This window comes from Eretmochelys imbricata, chromosome 9 (genome assembly GCF_965152235.1).
Source record: "Eretmochelys imbricata isolate rEreImb1 chromosome 9, rEreImb1.hap1, whole genome shotgun sequence".
NCBI lineage: Eukaryota > Metazoa > Chordata > Testudines > Cheloniidae > Eretmochelys > Eretmochelys imbricata.
In genome coordinates this window covers 16648540-16672036 of record NC_135580.1, presented here as the reverse complement: position 1 = coordinate 16672036, position 23497 = coordinate 16648540, and the positions used below count along the sequence as shown (strand labels likewise).

The 23497-nt window shown below is 44.7% G+C and overlaps 1 protein-coding gene across 1 annotated transcript in view; it reads right to left on the bottom strand.

Moving 5' to 3' along the window:
* Positions 1 to 315: 315 nt before the first annotated feature.
* The window catches only part of SLC7A14 (solute carrier family 7 member 14), a 36433-nt gene continuing 13251 nt past the window's right edge, over positions 316 to 23497 (bottom strand). Inside the window, exons 2-7 of the mRNA XM_077826409.1 lie at positions 17746 to 17982; positions 14055 to 14272; positions 10308 to 10454; positions 9155 to 9363; positions 7910 to 8787; positions 316 to 638 (exon numbers count right to left, since the gene is read on the bottom strand). Coding sequence (XP_077682535.1) covers positions 316 to 638; positions 7910 to 8787; positions 9155 to 9363; positions 10308 to 10454; positions 14055 to 14272; positions 17746 to 17982 — 2012 coding nt within the window. The remainder of the gene's footprint in view (positions 639 to 7909; positions 8788 to 9154; positions 9364 to 10307; positions 10455 to 14054; positions 14273 to 17745; positions 17983 to 23497) is intronic.

Genomic DNA, 23497 nt, shown 5'->3' with positions numbered 1-23497 from the left:
TAGAAAGAATCTGCCAGTCAGCCAATCCATCCACGTGCTGACCCTCTTGGTAACATTCACCAAGATAGGCCGTGCTGGTGGACTCGGAATGGGTCACTTGCTTGTTTTGATCAATGTGACAATCTCAGAATTCAGGATAAACTTTTTTATAGAACTATCCTGAAGAGTAAAAAAGTGAGTGAGTAAGTGATGTGATTCTGGGCACTGAAATTTTAGGAAGGATGGAATTTAAAATGAGAGCCAAAGAAGCCTTCACATTCTAGCCCAAGGGTTAGGTTAGTGAGAAATAGCATAGTGGTTTTGTTTGTGTTACGCCTATTCTGGTGAGTAGTCGAGCTCATCGTTTGCAATCAGGGCCTCGAAGTTCTGTTTGTGTTTGCCTTTGCTTTTCGATTTGCTACTCGTCCGACTGCTTTCCTTTGCCTCCGACATCTGCTGGTAAGAGAAGCCTTTGTCTTCTGAAGGCTGCCAGTCCTGGTAGTTGTCACTCTCATTAGCATAGGAAAAGCCTTCTTCGACCGAGAATGGGTCAACGTCCACATCATAGCGCTGGTAGGTGCTCTGATGAAGGACCTCTTCCCGGGCGCTGATCTCCAGTGTGCTGTTCCACATACCGTAGCCAAAGTAAATGAGCAAGCCTGAGGGAGGTGGGGGGAGACACAGAGGGGTACAACTGTTAACCATCTGAGAAAGGAAACACTGTGGAATAAATAAATGGTGTGTTCTAGCTAGTCAAAGATTAAACAGTTAAACACAATGATCTTATAAAATTGATACTGTGATGTTACTGCACAGCTCTTTGTCTCTCTATTAGCAATATGGAATACATATATTTTTGGAAAAAGAAAAGGAGGACTTGTGGCACCTTAAAGACTAACCAATTTATTTGAGCATAAGCTTTCGTGAGCTACAGCTCACTTCATCGGATGCATACTGTGGAAAGTATAGAAGATCTTTTTATACACACAAAGCATGAAAAAATGGGTGTTTACCACTACAAAAGGTTTTCTCTCCCCCCACCCCACTCGCCTGCTGGTAATAGCTTATCTAAAGTGATCACTCTCCTTACAATGTGTATGATAATCAAGTTGGGCCATTTCCAGCACAAATCCAGGTTTTCTCCCCTCCCCCCCCACAACCCCACTCTCCTGTTGGTAATAGCTTATCTAAAGTGACCACTTGTTAAACCCTGGATTTGTGCTGGAAATGACCCACGTTGATCATCATACACATTGTAAGGAGAGTGATCACTTTAGATAAGCTATTACTAACAGGAAAGTGCGGCCGGGGGGGAGAGAAAACCTGGATTTGTGCTTGAAATGGCCCACCTTGATTATCATACACATTGTAAGGAGAGTGATCACTTTAGATAAACTATTACCAGCAGGCGAGTGGGGTGGGGGGAGAGAAAACATTTTGTAGTGGTAAACACCCATTTTTTCATGCTTTGTGTGTATAAAAAGATCTTCTATACTTTCCACAGTATGCATCCGATGAAGTGAGCTGTAGCTCACGAAAGCTCATGCTCAAATAAATTGGTTAGTCTCTAAGGTGCCACAAGTACTCCTTTTCTTTTTGCGAATACAGACTAACACGGCTGTTACTCTGAAACCTGTCATTATGCAAGGCAATATATTTTAGAGTGGTGGGAAGAGAAGAATAAGAAATCCTGATTAGTTGTAAAGACACAGTCACTAGAGTTAGGCATCATTGCTTCCCCCTGGAATATGTAGGTCACATATTTGGGCCAGATCTCCAGCTGGTGTAAATCAGTCTAGGTCAAGGGACAACATTGAAGTCAATGGAATTACACTGATTTGCACCAGCTGATGATCTGGTCTATGCAATATCAGACCTCCAAAACCATGAGATGGGTTTATAAATCATGAGATTTTAAAATAATACAATTTGGATTCTTTTCATTTGCCTTCTGGTTTTTGAACCTTTGGGGTTCATGTTTTCAAGCTTCTCTCTGCAAACACAAGGGCTAGAACTATATTTATTGTTTTAAATGCAAGGTGAAATTCTCACATAAACACTCGACTCCAGGATCTGGGACTTGAAGAAAAACATCAAATATCATCAGACTCATGATAAAATCCCCTAACTGCATTTTCATACCTTTATCCACCCCAGCTACCCTTTCTCTTCAGTCTGTTCAGTGTTCCCTGCATTCCCACTGTCTCTCTCATACCGTTCATTGCACAGAGCCAGTATGCTTCACAGTCATAAGGTTAAATATGTTTGATGCTAAAATGATACAGAAATCCTGCCCTCCTGTTGCTGATAGAAGTTTCTTTTCAAGCTTTTCTTTCTCACTCTCTTCTCATGTGACGGTACACAATCTCTGCATCCCACCTACCATGAATGTTTTTTCCAGAAGCCAAGGTATATGGAGATTTAAGATCCTTAATTGGTAATGGATTCAAGAATCCATCTACTGCAGATGTGTTCCTGCAAGAATTTCATCGGCTCAGGTCTGTCTCAGCTCTGGCAGTGGTTGACATCATCATGTGAGATAACAGAGTTCACACACCACTACTGCAAGTCTCACACAACAGCAGAAGTAAAACAAACTGTACCCACTTCAGCTCTTTACCATGGAAACTGCAGGGGAAATAATTAAATTTAAGAGAAGCTGCCTTTCTTTAGTAATTGCCTGTGGCTGGTAACTGAACTGATGCCATGTAAGCCACAGGGGAAAGTTAATTAAATCTAGCAGACTTTGTTGCTGTTTTGAAGTCACCCTTGATTTAAAGCTGCAGAAGGAGGTCATTATATTCCACAGCTTCTTAAGTGACAGGGTACAGTGTATGGCTATTTCTCCTGAGAGTCAACAAACATTTGTGTGTGTGACCTCCAGCCTCAAAATCATGTGTAGAGGCTACTGCAAAAGAGCTATATTTTGTAAAACAGGCTCCTCCGAGATAGACGTCTCATGTTCCAGGGTGTGAACTGCCTGCAGAGGTCAGGAATAAATTATCTCCCATGAACAACTGAATATGATCACAGAATTTCTGAAGCAACTGGGTGTTGGCCACTGCCAGAAGTAAAGTGCAGTAGAGTAGAGGATTGCCAATCATAAGTGTTCAAAAACAAGGAGTCAAGTCCATGAAAAAAAGAAAAGAAAAGAAATCATACAATTGACAATCATACACTAGACTTAAAACTTAATAATTTGGGAGTTCTTTTTATTTGCCTTTTATCTTATAATTTTTGAATCTTTAGGTGTCATATTTTCAAGCTTTTCTCTGCAACTCTGAGGCTAGAATCATAAATCTTGTGATATTTGGTGTTTTTTCTTAAAGCCCCAGCTCCTGGAGTCAGGTGATTATGTGAAAAGCTCAGCTTTCATTTGAAAAAAAAAAAGAAAGTTTCTATCCATCATGACTGTGGAGAGAAGCTTGAAAATGTGAACCCTAAAGGCTCCAGCACTACAAGGCAACCCAAAAGACCCCAGAATATATTATTTTTCTTAAATCTCATGGTTTTTAAGCCAATCTCATAATTTTAGGGGGCCTGACTCATGCTTGGGGTAGGTAATACTTAAAATACTGAAAATTCCACTGATTCCTGCTTGCATAAGCTCAGAATTTGACTGTTTTTACTAAAATGCTCACATGAAGCAAAAAGGCTTTCTGTTCCTGCCACTGAGTTCCTCATCCCCAGTCAGTCTGGAGTATTAAAAAATAGATGAGCCAGGGTCCTGGAAATCTCCTGATACGGTTTAAAATTATGGATCCTGCACCACCAGATGGTCTGTTTGTTCATAGAAATTTAATGAAGCTGCAGGTCTGAGCCCTGGGAAGTGCTAGTCTGCACTCAGTCCAATTAAATCCTAAAAATACATCTTGTGAAGCTCTTTTGTGAAGCCCTCTGCTTACTTTACTGCTCAGCTGCACAGGGCTGCTTTGAAATAAAAAAGCCAAACAAATTAAATTGTTTATCACTATTTAGATTCTGGGTGAGTGCTGTGGAGCTACAGAATGTACTGCACTATTTCTGGAGTGCAACAATTACTCAAGTGTGCCTGATTGGGAAGTAGGGAGAGAGAGAGCACCTTTGGGACAGGACTGCTCAGTTCCCAGGGCTCTCAGGACTCAGGGGAACCTCTGGAATTTACGTAATTGACCTCTTTTCCAAAGATTCTGTACAGTTTCCCCTTTCTGAAGAGTACAGAGCAATAGGGCGCTCTCTCTGCACAATACACTCCAGATCCTTAGGAAGAAGTTGAGGTTTTAAGATTGTCACCTGCCCTCATCTTGGCTTTAAAGCTGAGGTCTTTTTCTTTTCTTTTTTTTTAAACCAGAGCTCAGCTGGAATTCCCATCCAGAAGCTGAGAGCGCAGGTCAATGCTCCATTGGCTCTGCTGGGCCTGAAGAGGATGACACATCCTCATCTGATGCCAGAGAGAATCAACTTCATCCAGTGAAAGTGAATAAAGTCTCACATTGTAATTAGGAACATAGAAGACACAGGCACTGCCGTATTGGATAAGACGAGTGGTCCTTGTATCCCATTAGAGATGCTTCAGAGGAAGGTGCAAGATACCCCGTCTCAGAGAAATCATGGAATAACCTGCACATAGGAGAAGTACTTTGCAAGCCCCAGGCAGTTAGTGGCTGTGTTATGCCCTAAAGCATAAAGAGTTATATCCCTTATGCTTATTTTATCTTAATGTAAGGTAAATGTGGCTGTTCTTGTTATTCATACCAATGTCTCATTCTTTTTAGATACTGTTAAGTTCTTGGCTTTGGTTATGCACTGTGTAAAGCAAAACAAGTATTTCCTTTCCCAGTTTTAAATGTGTTTCCAATTATTTCATTGGTGTTCCTTGTTTGAGTGTTATGCGGGAGCAAATAGGAAGCATCTAATGCCCTTCTCTGCACCACTCGTTAAATGCTTCTATCACGTTACCTTTTATTTGTCTGCTTTCTAAACTATAACGCTGCACATGGCGGTCTTTCTGTTCCTCTAGCCATTTCTGCTGTCCTTCTCTGTACCCCTCTTGTTTCTGTTACAACCGTTTAGAAATGAGTGACCAGAACAGAATACAGCATTTTCCTATATCAAGAGCAGAAGGGCTTGTCTTCACTGCAGAGGTAACTTGAGTTGTAAGTTGAACGGAATGTTACTCCTCACTCGAGTCCTGTCCACACACAAAACCCCTTAGATCAAGCATGGTAGTGCTTTCAGCTCTAGCTGCCTGGCCAGTCAGCGGGTATAGGCTAAAATGTCTTACTGCTAACTTGACTCCTTTATAGCACGGATGCAGCTTAGCTCCACTTGAGTGCTGCTAGTCCTCCAATGCCTTCTAACAAGTTCTTCCCCGATTCATCAGGAAAGGCTCAGGGTCCTGCAGAACCATGGGATGTACCCCCAGGAGTCTTAGAGCCATGCACAAGTGATTGCAGCATCAGTGGAAACACAGCAGCATGAGCGTTGTTTTGCACTGTGGCTGCACTCCCATGAGCCAGGCTAACTCAGGAGGAGAGACTTGAGCGTAGCTAGCTCCCGTTAACTCTGCAGTGAAGATGTACCCTAAATGGTGCAGAAGTCTGGCCTGAGATAAGGAATGTTCAATCAACTCCTGATAGCTTGGGAGTGGGCAGAATATACTATTGGTGAAGCTAATTCTTTGGCTTGTTACTTAGGCCTTTTGGAAAAATTGAACCCAAATCTGGGTTCAGTAACTCTTGTGCTGACTATGGTCCTGATCCTGCAATTTGACCCACATGATCCCTTGCGCCTATGGAGAGTCCCACTGAAATCAACAGGACTTTGCAGGCACAAGGGGCCCATCCACGTGGATCGGGGGCTATGACTAGAAATGTTGGAAATGAGCTGTTACACTAAGTAACACAAGCTTATCAATTCTGCTATGTGAGTTACCCAGCTATTCTGCAATGAAGAGATCAGGACAGTGCTTAGAGCCAGTTTAATTTGGCTGTGCCCTTCAGCAGCTATACAAGGGAGAATAATTCATTTCACTGAATAAACCAATTTATCTCTAGCCATCTCTCAGGTGCTCTTCTCCTGCAGGACATTCCATCAAACAACTTCAGGGGTTCATTTATGAGAAACCAAAATTTGAACAGGTACCCAAATTATTTTTGGAAAAAACTATTAAAAACTGGATTTAGTGCAAAGTCTAACTCCTAAAACAGGCTTGGGAAAGCAGCCTCCAAACTATGCAGTGCAGGTGAAAGATCAACTGCTGAAATCTGCCCTGGCCCTGCAGTTCTGTGATGACAGATAAGGGAGTGAGACCCACACAGCTTTCATGGTGGGTGGGACAACCGGTCCCTCTGGATTCTTTTATAAACAGGAAAACCTGCCTGCTGCTGATAACATATGTGGAGGGGGTTTTCATTGTTGATTGTTTTTCACTTTTAGTCAAATGGAGTAAATTTCTACCAATAAGAGCCGTTGATAAGGCCAGGTTTTGCAGCTGCCAGCTGGAATGGAAATGTTCAAGTGGCACCCAGCGGCATCACTGTGGTAAATGCTGAGCTGCTCTTCTTTCCCATCACAACCCCTGGTAGGGATGATGATGATGAGAAGAAGACTACTTGAATTTGGATTGGGCTGACACATGGCGGACAAGCCATTGGCTCGGATGTCAATCATTGTTCCTCTTTAAAAAAGGCTTAGTCTTGTAAGCAGAATAACACTTAGCATACAACGTCCCAACTCTCGCCCTGTGCCATATGGCCACAGTTGCAATCAAAGTAGGATCCTGAGCTCTGATTGGATTGGGAAGGGGCTGTTGGCAGGACATTTGGGGCAGGAACAGTCTTTTTGTTCTGAGTCTGTACAGCACCCTAGCACTATGGGGTCCATGACTGGGCCTCATAGGCCCTACCACAATACAAATAATAATATTCCCCATGAGGGGACCTTGACTCTGGTATTCTTATCCTGCTTTGGTTCTCTATGGCCCAGATTTGTTAATCTTCTGGACATGCTATATGGCCTGTTTTTTTCCCCTGGACATTTGGAGAGGGTGGGCTGGTGGATGTGGGACTGTTCTTTTGATTATGATGATAGTCGGGGGTATTTATAGGGGGGACAAATGTAAATATTTCAGTGGTGGGAGAGGAGTTTATTGCAGAGATGATCATTTTAATGTTGATACTGAATGTCTGAATGTTTGTAGATGTGCCCGGACAGCAGAGTGGGAGGTGGAAAAAAGCAACCATAAATAAATAAATACAAACATAAACATGAATGCTAACCTTTAAGCGCTGGCTTTAAGAGAAGGTGTTGTACGATGGTTAAAGTGGGAGACTGTGAACCAGGTTTCCTGCCTTCTAGCCTCCAGCCTGACACTGGCTCACCCTACAGCCTGCATAGCTGGAGTTGCAGTGTGGTTGGCTGCATAGATGGTCGGATGGCAAGTAAGACCTGGATTCTATTCCGGATTGTGCCTCTGCCCTGTAGGGTGACCATGGGCAAGGCACTTCACCCCTCTGTGCTTCAGTGTCTCTGTTTGCAATATGAGGATAATGATGCTAGGCCACTTCCCGGGGGTGCTGAATTAATTTGAGGTTTGAAAATGTTTTGGGATCACAGCTGAAGATGCTGCAGAGAATTGTACTATACCCTAGCTGCAGCTCAGACTGGTTAGAATGACAGCGTGGCCCAATTTTTCTAATTAGTAGAGTTCCCTTTTTGGGTTTTTTTGGGGGGAATTTATATTGTATTCAAAAAATCTCCCCCAAATAAGGGGAGAACATGGAAAAAAGAAAAAATGGGGACAGAAGAACAGAAAGTAAAGAAAAGGAGGGGAGAGGCAGGAAGAGTGGGAGGGAGGAAAAAGGAGAGTGACATCTAGGTTTCCATCTGCCAGAGAAGTTACTTTTACAGCTCTTTTAAAACAGAGTCACTTAAAAGATCCAAGACTTACCCACAAAACACCAGACAGCAAATCGGAGCCATGTGATTGTGGAGAGCTTCAGCATGAGATAAATATTCACCAACATGGCAAATGCAGGGACGAAAGGGAGACAAGGTGCCATATATGGCAGCTTTTTGGGGTTTTCTGGCTGTTGCAAGATCACAAATACCAATGCAATGATGAGCAGGACCATCAAAACCACCAGGAGAATAGCCCACCAGCTCTCGTCATAGATATAGTCTGCACCGAAAATTATGAAAGAGCAGAAGATGAACATCAGGATGAAAAGTAGGAGCACACAGGTGGTGACAGTGCGGCCAGTAGCTGCAGTCGGGCGATCCATTTTCCCTGGCAGTCCCAGGTGAATCCTCATTGTGTAATAACGTGGCCCTATTAATTTCTTCAGCTTGATGAGATAAATGTTTTCAGACTCATCTGCCTCGATTCCTGAGGTCATGTCAACTGTGCCATAGTTGGGGTGGTTGATGTTGTAGGTGGGTTTATCTGCTTTCCCAATTAGCATCTCGTTGTCACCCAATGATGGCAGATTTTTTGCACCGCACGTGTTGGTGAGTGGGCCAGTAAACTCCTCCCCTTCGCTCACTGGAGAGCAAGCCTCCTTCTCACAGTCAGCTAGAATCCCTTCCTTCTTCTTGGTGTGTTCCTCAGAGAGGAATTTGACAAAGCCGTCAATGTCGCTCTCTGGCTGGTATCGGAGAAGCAAGACACAAACAGAGACCAAAGTGTAGGCCAGGAGTGTGCCGATGGACATCATTTCTATCAGGTCCCTTAGGCTGACCAGCAAGGAGAGCAGTGCTGCTAGAAATCCTGAGACAATACAAGCCACCACTGGAGTCTCCGTGTAAGAACTCACATGGGACAAGAATCTAGAGTGTGAAACAGTCACAGAACGTTAAAACTGCACACAGTGGAGGCTCCCTGTGACAGTAACACTTACCTGGATGCAAAGCCGCGGTACTGGGGTTTGGAGCTAGACTAAGCTCTAGTATAATTGCTTCTCTGGGTAAAATTCCAGTGCCTGACCCTCCCAAAGAAGTGGCTATAATGACAAGGGAACTACCCTGAATTTTGGGTAGCTTGTAGCTCCAGGCAATCTCAGTATAATATGAAGTGCACATCAGATAATTTAGGGTGAAATTCCCATTGACTTCAATGAGAGCAGAGCCTTTAACTTGAACTCAAGTCACAAAGCATCAGGGGGCAAAAATAAATGACAGCAAAAGCATGACTCACCTGAAGAGCAGCCCATCACCAGCCATGGCATAAATGACTCTAGGCATTGGGAAAAGGGAGCCCAGCAAGCTCACTGTCAATCCTGCTACAGAGCCAATGGCAACGATGAATTTAGCGGCATAGAATCCGTGGGCTACAAACATTTCCATCAAGGGGGATTCAGAATCAATGGCAGAGTATGGCACCATCAGAGTTAAGATTACACTCACCTATCAAAGACAAAAGAAGACACCGAGGTAGGAGTGGAGGAGTATAGAGGGTTGTTCTTGACTGCAGCTTATATTTCTGCCGAGGACCCACAATGGACGAGATCAGTTTCTCAGTGATGAAAGTCAGAAATATTTAAAATGTGGTTTCAGAAATGGCCACACATCCTATGTTTCTTATATAGCATACTTAAACCATTATTTGCAAAGGACAAAATATGGCCTTCACTGCAGAACAATTATCCAAATGAAAAATAAATGAAGGGACTTGGCTGGTAACTGCCATGATTAAGGAAAGAGGATAGCCTGGTGGCCTTTGGATAGGTTTTAGGTAAAACAGTTAGAACAACATTTTCCCCCTATGACTCACTCAGTTTTGTTCCATTACCCTGAAGACAGATGTGTGTTTATTTGGATGCCGAGAAGCAGAACAATGCTTCTGCCATTTCTATGCTTGCCACCCACACCCGTTACTGCCTATGATCTATGGTCTATGCTGCCTTGGGCAGTGTCCCAAATTTGTAGCAGTGGAAGTGGTTCCTCTTCCAAAGATGCAGCTTGGGAAATGTGTCCTGCATCTCTGGTGCTCTTCTTTGTTTTGCTGCAGTCTTACACACTGAGCTCCCCTTTGTATCGGATGATGTAGATTATGCATGGGGAAAAGACAGGCTGTCACATGCTGTCACATGCTCCATGTAGCTGGCACAGGAAATGGGATCCCCATCAGAATGAAACTATCTGAATCCTCCGCCTGGAAACAACAGACTGGGAGGTCAAAGGGCAGCCACAGAAAGACATTGATATAGTCAGACACATCCACAGCTGACGTAGTCATGCACATCCACCAGAGAAGGAAACATTTGTTACATGATCTCACTGGCACGTTATCTCACTAAAGAAAGCAGCACAGAAGCTACAGTAGAGAAACGTATGTATTTGGTACTTACAGATACATATGCTGTCAGGCACGTGACCAATGAAGCCGTGATCGCATAGGGAATGGAGGTGTTGGGACTCTTAGCTTCTTCTCCAGTGGTGGCGATTATGTCAAAGCCAATGAAGGCATAGAAACAAGTAGCTGCGCCTTTTAGCACCTGCACAAATAATTGATTTAATCAGACACATGAAGGAAAACTAGTAGAATGAGAGATGCCTCCTTGTATTCCCCTCCCCGCCCCCATCAAGGGCTGGAGGATCCACTGTACTTTTACATAGGGGTGAGGACAGAAGGGTCACCAGGGCCATGGAGGCCTCCAGTAGCAGCCATGGAGAAGTTCCATTACCAACCCAGTGGCCTAAAGGGAGGCTTTCCCTTAATACTTCCTCCTACAGAGTTTCCCAGCGCCGAGCCGAATTATTCCTGCTGGGGAGTGGATTTTGGCTTCTGTGAGAACATTGAAATCAGTGCCTATTGGACCAAATCCTAACCCCCTTTAACGTGAGTGGAAGTCAATAAGCCTATGTAAAGCAAGGCAGATGTGGCTCAGAGCGTATCTAAGTTTTCAAACACGGATGCTTAAGCTAAGGATCCCGGTTCCATTTCAACTGGACTTTTGGACACTTAAAGGCTGATCTGAGTGCCCAAACTGAGCCTTCTAATTTGGGGCCTGCACCTGGGAGAACCAAGAATCCAATAATTTAATCTAGTGCTTCTCTTTCAACATGCAGCTTGAACATCATGCCATATAATGAAATATCTAGAAATAAAAGAGCATTCAATAAAATTAAAACAAAAAAGTTAAACCAAGGCTAGGAGAGCTACTGGATTTGAGAGTACTCAGATTGTTCTCCACCCTTTGAGGCAGGAGGCCCTGTGCTGTTTGCAGGCTGGTGGGGTTTGGGTTTTCACTAAAAGAGAGTCATCTGCAACTGACTAACGCTTGACACAGATCTGTAGTTATGCAGCCCCTGAATCTATTGACAGATCCTGACAGTGACAGATGAGACAATTAACCAGTTTTATATAGTCACTTGCTTTCATGCTATTAGAATCCAAATCTGATTAAATTAATAGGGATTTGTAACATTCTCACACAGTACATATTAGCAAACTTTTTAATGTGACAGCAAAATGTGCTGATAGACGGACCAGAATAGATGTAATCAGATGTGTGGAGCTTTCAAAATAACTTCTGTTTTGTATGGAAACTGCAGCTGGGCTAGCAGCACCCACTGGGAACCCTTGGATGAAGAATTATTTTTACTGTTAAAATATTCTGTGTTTATTTTCTTTAAATATACAATATTATCAAGGACAGTTATCAAATCAAGGAAACAAACACTGAAGCTTGTTGAAACATTGCAAGCTTGTGCAATGGCTGAAAATTACAAATAAATGGCGAGTTGTGATTCAAATGGAGAGCAACTCTTTATTTAAATACAGACACGGAAAGAATTTGCCTTGGCTTTCTGTAAGGTATTTTATGCAAGACTGACAAAAAAGGTAATGATTTTAAAGTGTTGGTATCTCAGATAGACACAAGAAGCGGGTTAGTTTGCAATGTCTATTTATCTATCTATCTATCTATCTATCTATCTATCTAGCAGTGCACTAGAGGGTAAAATTCACCTCTCTGCAGAGGGCCTCTGCACCACTTAAGCCTCATTTAAATCCTATTTTAAAGGACTTAACTGGCCTCATTGAGGCCTCATTGTGGCCCTCTGCACAAGAGTGAATTTCACCCTAAACACAGAGACTGCATGATTATTTTTACAAAATCTAAATTGGGGGCTCAAATTTAAGCTGATCCAAAACCCATTTAATGGGAAGGTTCCCATTGACTTCAATGGGCTTAGATGAAGCCCCTTATCCCTTTAAATTCTGTACTTTTGCCTTGAGTCTTTCATAGGTTTGAATACAAGAGAAATGGCTGTTTTTTCTGTTTCTCTTTGTTTATTGTTCCTAATATGTGGTGTAAAAAGGCCAAGCAGCTTCAAAAGATAAATGTAATATATGCTCTCAAGGGGACTTCTTTCTTCTCTTTAGATTTTATCTAGCAGAAAATATTGATTTATTTAAGAGAAGAGGGAGGAAAAACATCAGACAGCCCAGGATCCTCTCTGATAACCAAGAATCTTGGTTTACTTTACTTTCTTGCTTATTTTTCTGTACAAAACCTTATGGAGTTGAGCAGTGTAAATCTGAGAAATTATCTTGGCCTTAGTCCAGCTGAGATATTTTCAGTCTCTGCTCATCCTTGGATAAAAAACAGTTCAAGCAGGCTGAAAAAGCCAAATCTGTCCAAATTCTCAGTAAGCTGTGAGCTAACATCCATAAAATAAGAACTGGCAGGTGGCATTATGAAGTGCACAAAACAAACAGCTTAGAACATTTTTACTAAAGACCAACCAAAACAAATATCAGTATGTTTCCCCCTCTTTATAGAAACTGCACTAGTCCTCCCTTAACTCCTTTTCTATCCATGGCTACTGTATTTTGGAATAACATTATAACAACATATCACTTCAAATGGCTGGCTCTCGAGCTTAGAGTTATGAAAAAGTTCTAGGCTGATTCTGATGGAGTGGGGGAAGACTGGACCACAAGTGACTTTTTCAAAGACAGGCAAAGGTTGTCATTTGGGATTTGGTTATGCAGATACAAAGAGGGTTTGGATCTAGATCCCAGTATAGACCAACTCACCACATTCAGCTGGGAGAGAGCAGGGCTTCAGTAAAACACCTTGGGTAAAAGGTTCAAAAGCACTTAAGTCACTTGGATCCTGATTTCCATTGGAAAAAAAATCAATGGGATTTTGGTTCCTAAACCACTTAGGCACTTTGGAAACTCTTACTCTTCAGTTTATTGCTGTCAGTCTAGCAGTTTGAGGTGGGTCAGGGTTTGGTCTCTGGATCAGAGCTGGGACCTGGATTCTGTATGGTTTGGACTCCCACGGTTTGAGGGGGTTTGGAAGAATGGTCCCCGTTTTGGCTCATCTTTAATCTTTTTGAAAGTCCTTCAGTTATTGCCCTGTAAATCTGTCTCTGGGAGTTCAGTATACAGCAGCGCTGGCCCTCCCTTTAGAGAGCTCAGACAGCTCCCTCCCCACCACTGACCAGACTTCCCCTCTTTCTCAGATGTACCCACAGTGCACAGAAACTACCTCAGCTGCTCCTATTTACCTGTGCTCTACCCCCTCTGACTGTGGTGGCCCTCCCCAGACTCCCCAGTTTATCAGGCCTTGTGACCTCTCTCCATGGCCCAAGGAGCTAGGAGATGAAACCAAAGTGGTGCTTTCTAAGAAGGAAGCAGGGGAGGGGAGGGTGGCTAAAGACTTCTGTTGTTACATAGTCTGAGGAGCAATATGGGCCAGTGACTAGAGCCCTGGACTAGTTGTCAGAACACCTGGGTTCTGTTCCCAGTTCTGCCACTGACCTGATGTGTGTGACGTTGGGCAAGTTGTTTCACCTCAGTTTCCTCTCCCAGCTTTTGTCTGTTATGTTTTGTTAGTGCCAGCTCAGACGAGCTGATAGTCTACCCTGGGGCTCTGATCTAGACTACACTGGGGCTCTGATCTCAGTTGGGGCCTCAATGTGCTATGTAATACAAATAAATAATGATGACCTGCTAGCACAGCAGATGGGAATTGGAGTGGTGTGGCTTATATGGTGCGGGCACTATATGACCAGCTAGGATGCTTCAGTTGAAGGCCACTGATGACCATAGCATACCAGATTGTGTGTAAGACACTTACCCCAGACCATCCAAATGGCAAGAACTGCCCTTCAGACCAGTTGTCGCCATTGACAAAGAAAAGCCCAGCGATCATGATAAAGATCCACACTACCAGGTTAATTGCATTGAGCATGTTGTTAAATCCCACAGAGTTCTTCACCCCCATGGCCACAATGATGGTTACAATGACAGCAATAACCAGAGCGAGAAGATCTGGATATGATTCCTCTCCATTCCCTGGACAAACAAAACAAAATACATGTGTAACTTTTCACGCACAGTGAGAGAGAGAGACAGAGACAGAGACAGAGAGAGAGAGAGACAGCGAGGACCTCAGGAAAATCCCCTCCCCTGCCTTCTGGATTCTGGAGCAATATAAAAATGTGTAGAGCTGCTCTGATCCTAATGCAAAGGATTAACGGTTATCAGTAATTAATGTGCAGCAGCACCTCGGCTTACATTAGCTACAATACGTTTCAAAGGCGTTCACCCCCAAGCTTATAAAATGATTACTAGCTAGGGTCAGGAAGACATTTACACCATTTCATAGAATGGCACAACAACCAGGTGTCTTGCCATGTTTTAGAACCTTCCTGGGAAGCATTTTGTAAGAACCAGGATACTGGCCTATTGGTTTCTTCTAAGTACAGCATTTCCCAGTGCTTTCAGTCATGTGTCAAATTGTTTACTGTGAATGGATTACCATTTTTCATTCAGGATAAAGGACACACCTCCATTCCTTGCCCTGAAGTCAAAGGGAATTGTGGGTGAGCAAAGAACGAAAGTTCAGATCCTAAACTGTATGACCATGCCTCCATTTTCCAAAATCACCTAGTCATCCACTCTGCGAGCCTCCAATTAAAAATGAATCAAACATTAATTTTGTATGAAACGTTTATCAGAACTGTGATCTATTGCTACTCATTAGCATCTGCCACAGAGTAGTACTGGGTCTGCTAGACAAATAGCGAAATCCCTGAAATTAACAAGCAGTTACTAGATTTTTGTGCTCCAGGCAGCTGGTCGGTCCCTGTAGAAGGAAATCTAGAAGGTGATGATTAAAAATGGCTCTGCAGCATGGTTCCTGTCTGCGGAAGCCAGGTTGCTGAATCCCTGAACCCTGAAAGCCCTCCACTGGCTTCACAGACTGCCATCTGCGTCTGGTGAGTCACTCGGCATTGATGATAACAGGGGAATGTAAAATTAAACAGCATAATGTATATATTATGATTTAGCTTTAAGACTGCCATTGGCTGGGTGCTCAGAAGTGTTTGTTTTCATTACCTTACAGATGCAGCCCATCTGATTAACCAGGAATTGGGGTTTGGAGAAGTTGCTTTGATTGCTAGTCTACTAACACTGCATCTGTGTATGCACTTTCTCACCTGCTGCTGTACTAGATTGGAAGTACACTGCTTCAGTTAGCAGTTATCTTCATCAACGTGTGTGTACGTGTGATAGGCACCCCCCTGAAACCATGTAGTGTTCTTATACCACAGTAATCAGAGAGAACTTTAGCAAATGCAGAGAATAAAACACAGGTTGTTTTCCATCTGATGGGTATAAATTAGAGATGGGCTTAGATAGAAGCCCCAAACCTGTTTCCCGCCCAAATTGCAGGGAAGTTCCACTCCAGATGCAGTTCCCAGCTTCACCCCTTGAGCCTGTCTCTAAGACAAGCTGAACTAGAACCCTGGATTGGAACAAGCCAAGCTTTGAGACTGTTTGCATTTAGAGCAAAACATGCTGCTTCAAACCCATTGCTAGTACCAATAAAATGATTTATTCTGGCCCCCTGACTGCATCAAAGAATGCTCCCTCCTGCCAACGAATGTTTTCCAATTGTGTCACCAGATGGAGAACTCCTCAGGGGTGAGTGAGCCAGGCTACGAATTCCATCACTAGCGCAGGGCAAAGCAGCCTACAAAATGCTGTGGAAAGAGTGGAACGGTGAGCACTGCAAACATCAGCTGTTGATCAAACGGGGCAGTCAGAAGGATCCAGGATGCGTGGCACTTGGATCACGTGTTGTGTATTTCAGTGGGTGTGATCATGAGAGTGCAGCACTGTGCCTGCTTGTGGGTCAAGAGGACCTTTGCTATAGTCAGCCTGAGCCTGTGGATCATGTTCCCTGGAGGCACCTTCCTCAGTTTATCCAACTCTTCTTGTAATCTTTAGCATTTGGGGAGTTTTGGAGCTGGAATCACTAGCGACCCCAGGGCATTTGCAAACACCAGACTCTTTTGAGAGGATCCCGGACTGTTTGGCTTTTTAAATACTGTCTCCACTTTTACACTGTGTTTTGTGACTTTTTAAACTGTCCTGTGTCTGAGCAGCATCCCGTGTATATCAGCAGGAGAGAGTCACTGTGTGAATGAAGGGATTAGCAGCAGTATTTTGACATAGTCACTTACAAAGGTCTTTAACTCCTGGATTAAGGTTCCTCCATCATGAGCCAGTGAAGAAACAACAGGCTCCCACTTCCACCTGTTTATCTGCATTAATCAGTAAGGGTCTGATCTTGCAAAGTGCAGATTTCAGTGGAAGTTGAGGGAGCTCAGGACCTTGTAGGATTAGGCCTTAGGTGAGGAGGGAACACTCACCAGGATTGGTTGGCCGTTTCAGACATTCCCTCCTGAAAACCCACCTGTCACAAGACAATCTCAAAACCAGGCCAGGATGAGGCATGGGACAATGTCAGGGTCAGGCCCAGGCCCAGGTTCCATCTGTGCCTGGTTTTTCTCCTAGGTGACTCTATGCTACAACAAGGCCTGATGGGAAGGGTGAGACAGAATAAAAGACAAGCCCTCCTTCCTGGTGTAAAGAGGGAATGGGACTTGGGTGGCTCCCCCGTACTTAGGGCCTGGTGGTCCCCTGCTAATAGGAAGGTGAGGAGAGTCAAGGGAAGGACAGCAGTGGGGTAAGGAAGCTCTCCAAGGCTGGTGACCGGGCCAGTGCTGGTGTCATTCCCTGCTGAGAAGAACTGGGAAGGGAGTCCAGGAAAGATGCTAAGAAGGTCCAGGGTGAGGTAGGGAAAGTTGGATGGAGGAAGCACTGGGAATTGTGAGCAGGGCAGTTTGGAGCGGACAGGCAGTTTGCATGGCATAGGGTCACAGGGCCTGAGTCTGGAGTAGTAGAGAGCCTGGGCTCCCTTACAGTGCCCTTGGGGTGATGGGAAGCCCCTGAAATGAAGGGAAAGGATTCAGAGAGAAGTCATGGCCTTGTGAGAATAAAGGATGGGTCAGCCCCTGGTACAAGAGGAGAAAGTGATGCCTGTAATCAAGGAACAGGACTTGCAGGTCGCACAGACCCTAGGCAGAGGGCTGCTGCCCAAGGAGGGGGAGGGACTTGTTTTGGGCAGCTATTAACTGGGCTTTCTTTTGAAAGACTTGTGCTTTAGCTATGGCGCCAAAAGCCCAAAAAATAGCCAGAGGAGGGCTCCCTCCAGAGGAGAGAACCAGAACCACAGAAGGAGGGGACCTTGGGCATGGCAGCGCACCTGATGTCAGAGAGGTAAGCTGCCACCTCACTCCAACTCTACTGGGATGCCCGCAAGTAACTACAATAGCAAGACTGCCATTGACAGAGGTAATAGTGAACAGAGCATGCGATCCTTGTCTGATTTCCAAGGAGGTTCCAGTTGCCTTTTAGGTCCCGATTAAGACACGTAACTACACATTACATGACAAGAGTATTAGTCTAATTCTTACCCAGTCCATTTAATGTTCCAACACTGTCAACCATCCAGTGGCTGATGGTGTGATTTGCCAGGGAGTCAAACATGCTGCTCAGGGCACTTGCGCCAGCTGCTGTGCCAATCAGGTACTCCAGGATCAGGTTCCAGCCAATGAAGAATGCCACAAACTCCCCAACGGTCACATAGCTGTAGGTGTAGGCAGAGCCTGTGGTTTTCGGGACACGCACTCCGAACTCAGCATAACAAACACCTGTTTAGAAAGCACAAATGGCCATGAGAAAATACAGAGTGCTGGACAAGAAGAAGGAAGTTAACTATGGGCTGGGCTGTGCCCAGCCCTTACATGGGTATTCAGTGTAGGGTGGGGAGGGAAATGAGCGTGGCCTGCGTAAAGACCGTGGGCACAGTTATCGTCCCTCTGTTCTGCGGAGTGCAGGGACAACTCCTTCCCTAATTCCCTCTGGTGCAGAAAGGAGTAGGAAGGAGGTGGGCCACAGCTTCTGGCCTGCAGAGCAGGAACATGCTTAGCATGTTCTGGGCACTATCACACGCTACTAATATAACAGAAATAATCCTCCTAGGCAGCTCAATCTGGCCTCTGAAAGGGTTAGGTGCAATTTTGTGTGCATACTCTCAGCAGGCTTTAAGGCCAGAAGGGACCAGCCAGTCTGACCTGCTCCGAACACAGGCCAGAGATCTCCACCCAGCTCCTCATGATCTCAGGGGCACATGAATTTGGATTTGGGTGGGCAAAGCAGGAGGCTGGCTAGCAGCTGAACACCTGCAAATGCAATCTGTGCATACATATCCCGCGTATGTGTGCATGCCAAACGTGTCCTATCTGAGTGTGGCAACTCCGGGGAGCTCAGAACTGAGTCCATCCATAAGTGCTGCTGGTAAACACACAGCATGGAGGGTCAGGGTCTTAGGCTGGCTCCCGAGACAGATAAATATTTCCACGCATGTTATTCAACCAGGCAAAATTAGATTTAAAAAAAAAGCGAAGAAATCCAGTGGTAACCATCTGCTTCTCCCTTTAACTGTGGGCTACAATAGCTCTGAGAGCTGGGTAGTAATTTACTATGCTGTCTATTGCTTGTATTGAGAATGAGTATCTGGGATAAAGGTCCGAGGAACAGTCGTCAACCCCTACCATCTGCGAGGAGCTGAAAGAGGATATGGAAAGTCAGACGTTTGCCAAGCCCAGGTCTTGGCTGCTGCTGTTAGAGTAATAATAGCCTTAGGCTTTTTAAATCAGATGCTTCTCATGCAGCTTTGGATATAACAGGGATCAGTCAGTCAACCATTTCTTGCTGTGTCTCAAGAGGACTAATAATTATGTTGTGAATAAGGGAGAGATGAGGCGGGGAAGAGGGCAGTGGGAGCGACTGAGCAAGTCATGCTAGAACTGCATGACTGTGTATTCCCGTTATTTATTGAGTGATGACGGAGTGCTAGCCCTGTACAAAACTGGCAGAGGACATGGTCCCTGCCAGGAGCTTCCAGTCTAAGGGCCTGATACTCAGAAGTGCTGAGCACCTCAGGCCTGATGACGTCAATAGAGCTGGGCTCCCTTCTAAGCAGCTGTGACTCCCTTTGTGCTTGTTTATGAGCATCAGTAAAAGACAATGAGTGAGAACAAGGAACCATTTTACTCACTTTCCATGCAGCTCATGTGGTGATGGATCTGGAACTGCAGGGACAGGCTCTTTAAGAGAGTCCTTGCTCTTGCCGCAACTATCTCTATTCAGTCAGGATGGTGTAACAGAGACAAGGAAAGTCTTTGTCTCCAAGGGGTGTAAGCATTTTTAGTTGAAAATCCATTTTCCATTTTTTTTTAAAAAAGGGGAGGGGGAGGGAAATTCAATGGAAAATTTTCAGCTAGCCCTAATAAACAGTTCAAAACACCATCAGCAAACCCATAGACTCCTCCACAAGCACATTACACATGCTGCCAGACCTTGGTCACATGGTATTCTACCAAAGACTATGATGCTCTGAGGCTTGTGGAGGGTTGTTCTTCAGTTCCTCTAATGTGGGTAAGATATTACTGACATGCTGCACTTTATGTGCAGCAGCCCGGCTGTTAATTGTGGGCTATCTCAGATGAGCCATGTACCATGCCAAAGAAAACAGAGGTTTAAAGACCAGCTGCCTTGAAACCCAGGAATGGGAAGTGCTATATAAAAGCACTTCCCATTCCTGGGTTACAAGGCAGCTTTATATATATCTAAAGCGGCTCAGTGGTGTCTTTGCATGAACCGTATGACAGTGTAGTCGTTTTGGTGGAGATAGAATTCTCCCTTCTTCCTCATCCAGCCCCAATCCATGTGGATTCTACCTTCCCCCCAAAAGTCTTATTCCTAGACTCTATTTCCTAAGTTCTTTTCTGTATATTATTAACCTTAGCAATATACTGCAATGCCACCAGTACCTGTGGGCCTTAAATGTGCACACAAATACTAGTCAAGCTAACTGGTGTCCTGTTTGTGCACGAGGGCAGAAATGGTTTATTTGTATTTCTTACAAGCCCTTACCACCATGGTACTGGAGGTGCCCTGTGTACGGTTAAACAGAGACCAAGGCCTTAGACAGATCAATATTCCATGAGAACCAGCATCCCCTTCAGAAGGAGGAAGAGGAATGCCATTGCCAGCAGGCTAGGTGAGAGGGGAGGCAGATTCAGAAATTATGAAAAAGCCTGGACAAAGCAGTGCACTTTATGGTTCTGTCTGCAAGTGGCCAGGTTTGGGCTCAGATCAGTTTCTGAAGGGAGCAAATTCCAGAGAAGAGGGCTTGCTGCTGAGGATGCCCTAGGCCCATCCGAACAAACACAGGTTGAGTGGCGGTCTCTGACATTTAGGGCTTTGTAGACGGTGACCAGAACCTTGAATATCGATGGAGGGGTTTAACTGTCAGCCACCAATGGAACTCTGAGCACAGACATCCCCCTCAAATACATGTACAGGCAGACACAGAGGGTGCATGTGTGTCCTCTATGGCAGCAGATTACTGGGGCTATCACCGATTCAGTGCTATTCTCTCTCTGTTACGATGGGCAAGCTGTTATTAACTCTTGCTGCCAGAACCTTACTGCTGCAGAACATACTTCCAACTCAACTGTTTTATTCCACCGTTTACTGTTTCATAAGTAGTTACATGCCCTTGGCCAAACACTGGCCAGGCTGTCTGTCACAGGGTACTCTTGGTAGCACCGGGGGCACTGAAGAGGTTGCAATACTGGGAAGACTGTAAGCTTGAGTGAAATTAATTGACCAGTTTCTCTTGGCATTGCTGACACCTGGGTGGTAGTTGCTGGGCTAATGAGACAAGTGACTCAGTAATTGGGAGAATATATAACGGGGAGGAACAGGCAGTAAAGGGGGATATTCTGAGGAAAGAAAGTCATGTGGAAGGTCCCTCTTGTGCTGTACTCTGTGCTAAGTCCTGCTGGGAAACGAAGGATTAAAGGTACCTATAGTTGAAAAGATACAGTGTGCTTGTGACAGGCTAGGCAGGGCTGCTCAGTGGATAGCTGATGAGATAGTGTTGTATTTGGGCACCTGCTAAAGACCCCAGCCACTGGAAAGTCAGCAGGGAGACAGAGGCTGGGATTTTCAAATATGCATAAGAGAGTTAGGAGCACAAGTCTTATTTCATTGACATGCAGGCTCTCTTGAGAATCCCACCCAGCAGTTTCTGCTTCCTGTCTGAGTTTTCTCCAAGCCTGCAGAAAGGCCAGGCCAAAGAGCACTCTGTAGTGGGAGCCAGAGGGAGAGGCTGAGATTAGGGGGCATGGTGTATGACCTTGTGTATGCCCAGGACCTGGCAATAACCACTGTGTGCTGCACACCCAGGCAGGCAATTATTCCTATTGAGCAAGAATCTGCCCAGGCTGGAGCTGAGTGTGAGAGGAGTGTACAATAATGCTGCTTTTGCAGGGTTGTGTTCTATTGTGCTTCATGCTAGAATGAAAGATAGTTGCTAATGGTTCTGAGATTGCTTAAGTATCCCAAGGTGAATTTTGTCAGGCCCTCCTGAGTTGAATACATCTAACGTCTCTAATAATATTCTTTAACCTGTTCTTTCCCTGCTTTCGCTTGTTCCTTCCCCCTCACTAATATTATCATTTTACCCTGTCTGCCTTTGTTTCCCACCCACCCCCATCTGTTATATCTAATTTGACTGTCAGCCCTTCTGGGTAGGGACTGTCTGTGTTTATACAGTGCCTAACACAAATGGGTCCCAATCTCACCTGGGCCTTCTAATGCTCTACTACAACTAATAGTAATAACTAGACCCTGAATAGGGAATTTGCATGAGTGTTCTTCAGGTCTGACAAAACTGCAGTTAAGATCAGTGAACAAAGGTCTCCAAAGTGCACCAAAGCTACACCCACTGGAAAAAAAAATCCACAGACCAGAATCTGGTGGATTGTCTGAAGGATTGACCTCTGTAGTCCTGAGAATGCCTAAAGTGGCTGGATGCTGATTGGTGGGAACTCTCTTCAGCATCTTCCCAAAGTGTCTAGACCCAAGGACACAACTTATTTATTTTTTTTTATTTGTACTACTGTTCTGCCCTCTGTTTAATGGGAGTGCCATGGTTGTGTCAAGGGCCAGGGTCAGACTCCAGTGCAGTGGGGACCTTTTCCAATGATCAGAAGGGATTTTCCTGCACTTTACAACTTCCCCCAAAGTAATTTGTACCAACTTAACATTTGAGCATGACTTTAGTTCTGTTTAGCATGAACTTTCCTGCATAGACCTTGCCAGGTGTGCAGCTGCTTACAGCAGTGATTCATTTGAAAGAAATCTCTTGGAAGGAATGCTTTATCACTTTCATCCATCACCTCTGTGAATGGAAACAGGGCTACCTCCATAGAGGGTCATAGCATTTAAAATCCAGAAAGGCACAGCTGCTGGAACGAGGGGTTCTGGGAGTGCTCCTGCACCCCCTGGCTTGGAGTGGTTTCCATCATCTACAAGACTTGCAGTTTGGTTCAATGGCTTTCAGCACTCCCACTATACAAATTGTTAGAGCACCACAGCAGAAAGGACAATTGGATCTAGCTGGGCCTCCGATATATCACAGGCCATTAAATACAGTACTACCCCTGCACGCAGCCTCTCAACCAGAATTTTAGAGCAAAACATTACAGCTCTCAGGAGATTAAACTATTGTGTGCCACAGGCAGAGAACAGGAGGGACGAAACTGCGTCACTGCCTGAGGCCTCTACAGTGCCAGGGAGCTGAACAGGTTTTGGCGAAGGCCAGTTGCGTAAAGGGACATGTGGAATTGTTGGCCAATCAAGTACAAGTAGTCTGATCTTCATAAGGGATGAATTTCCAAGTCCGCCCCACTAAAACAGCTCCCCACATTCTGCATATCCAATGACAGCCCAATCCTGCAAGCCCTCAGTTCAAACACTTCTTGTTGACTAGAATTGGCGTTCTGAGAGCTTATATGGTCAGGCCCCAAGTGCCCATCCAAATTACACAGAATCATTTTTAGAGCTTTCCCATATCTCTTTAATGTCACACCTGTGATATGATACTGTTGGCTCTGGAAGGTTACACAAGAGTGGTAGGGCCTGGGGGCATTTTGTCTGACCTTGGTGCTGAGACGGCTGGAATGCCTTTGCTGGCATGGGAGAACCACTGCTAAAACCAGAGGTCAACACCTTTCACAGGAAGGAAGTTACCCTTTGTGTCCATAGTCCAAAAGCTAGTACAGATGGGAACACCGTCTTCCCTGAGGGCAG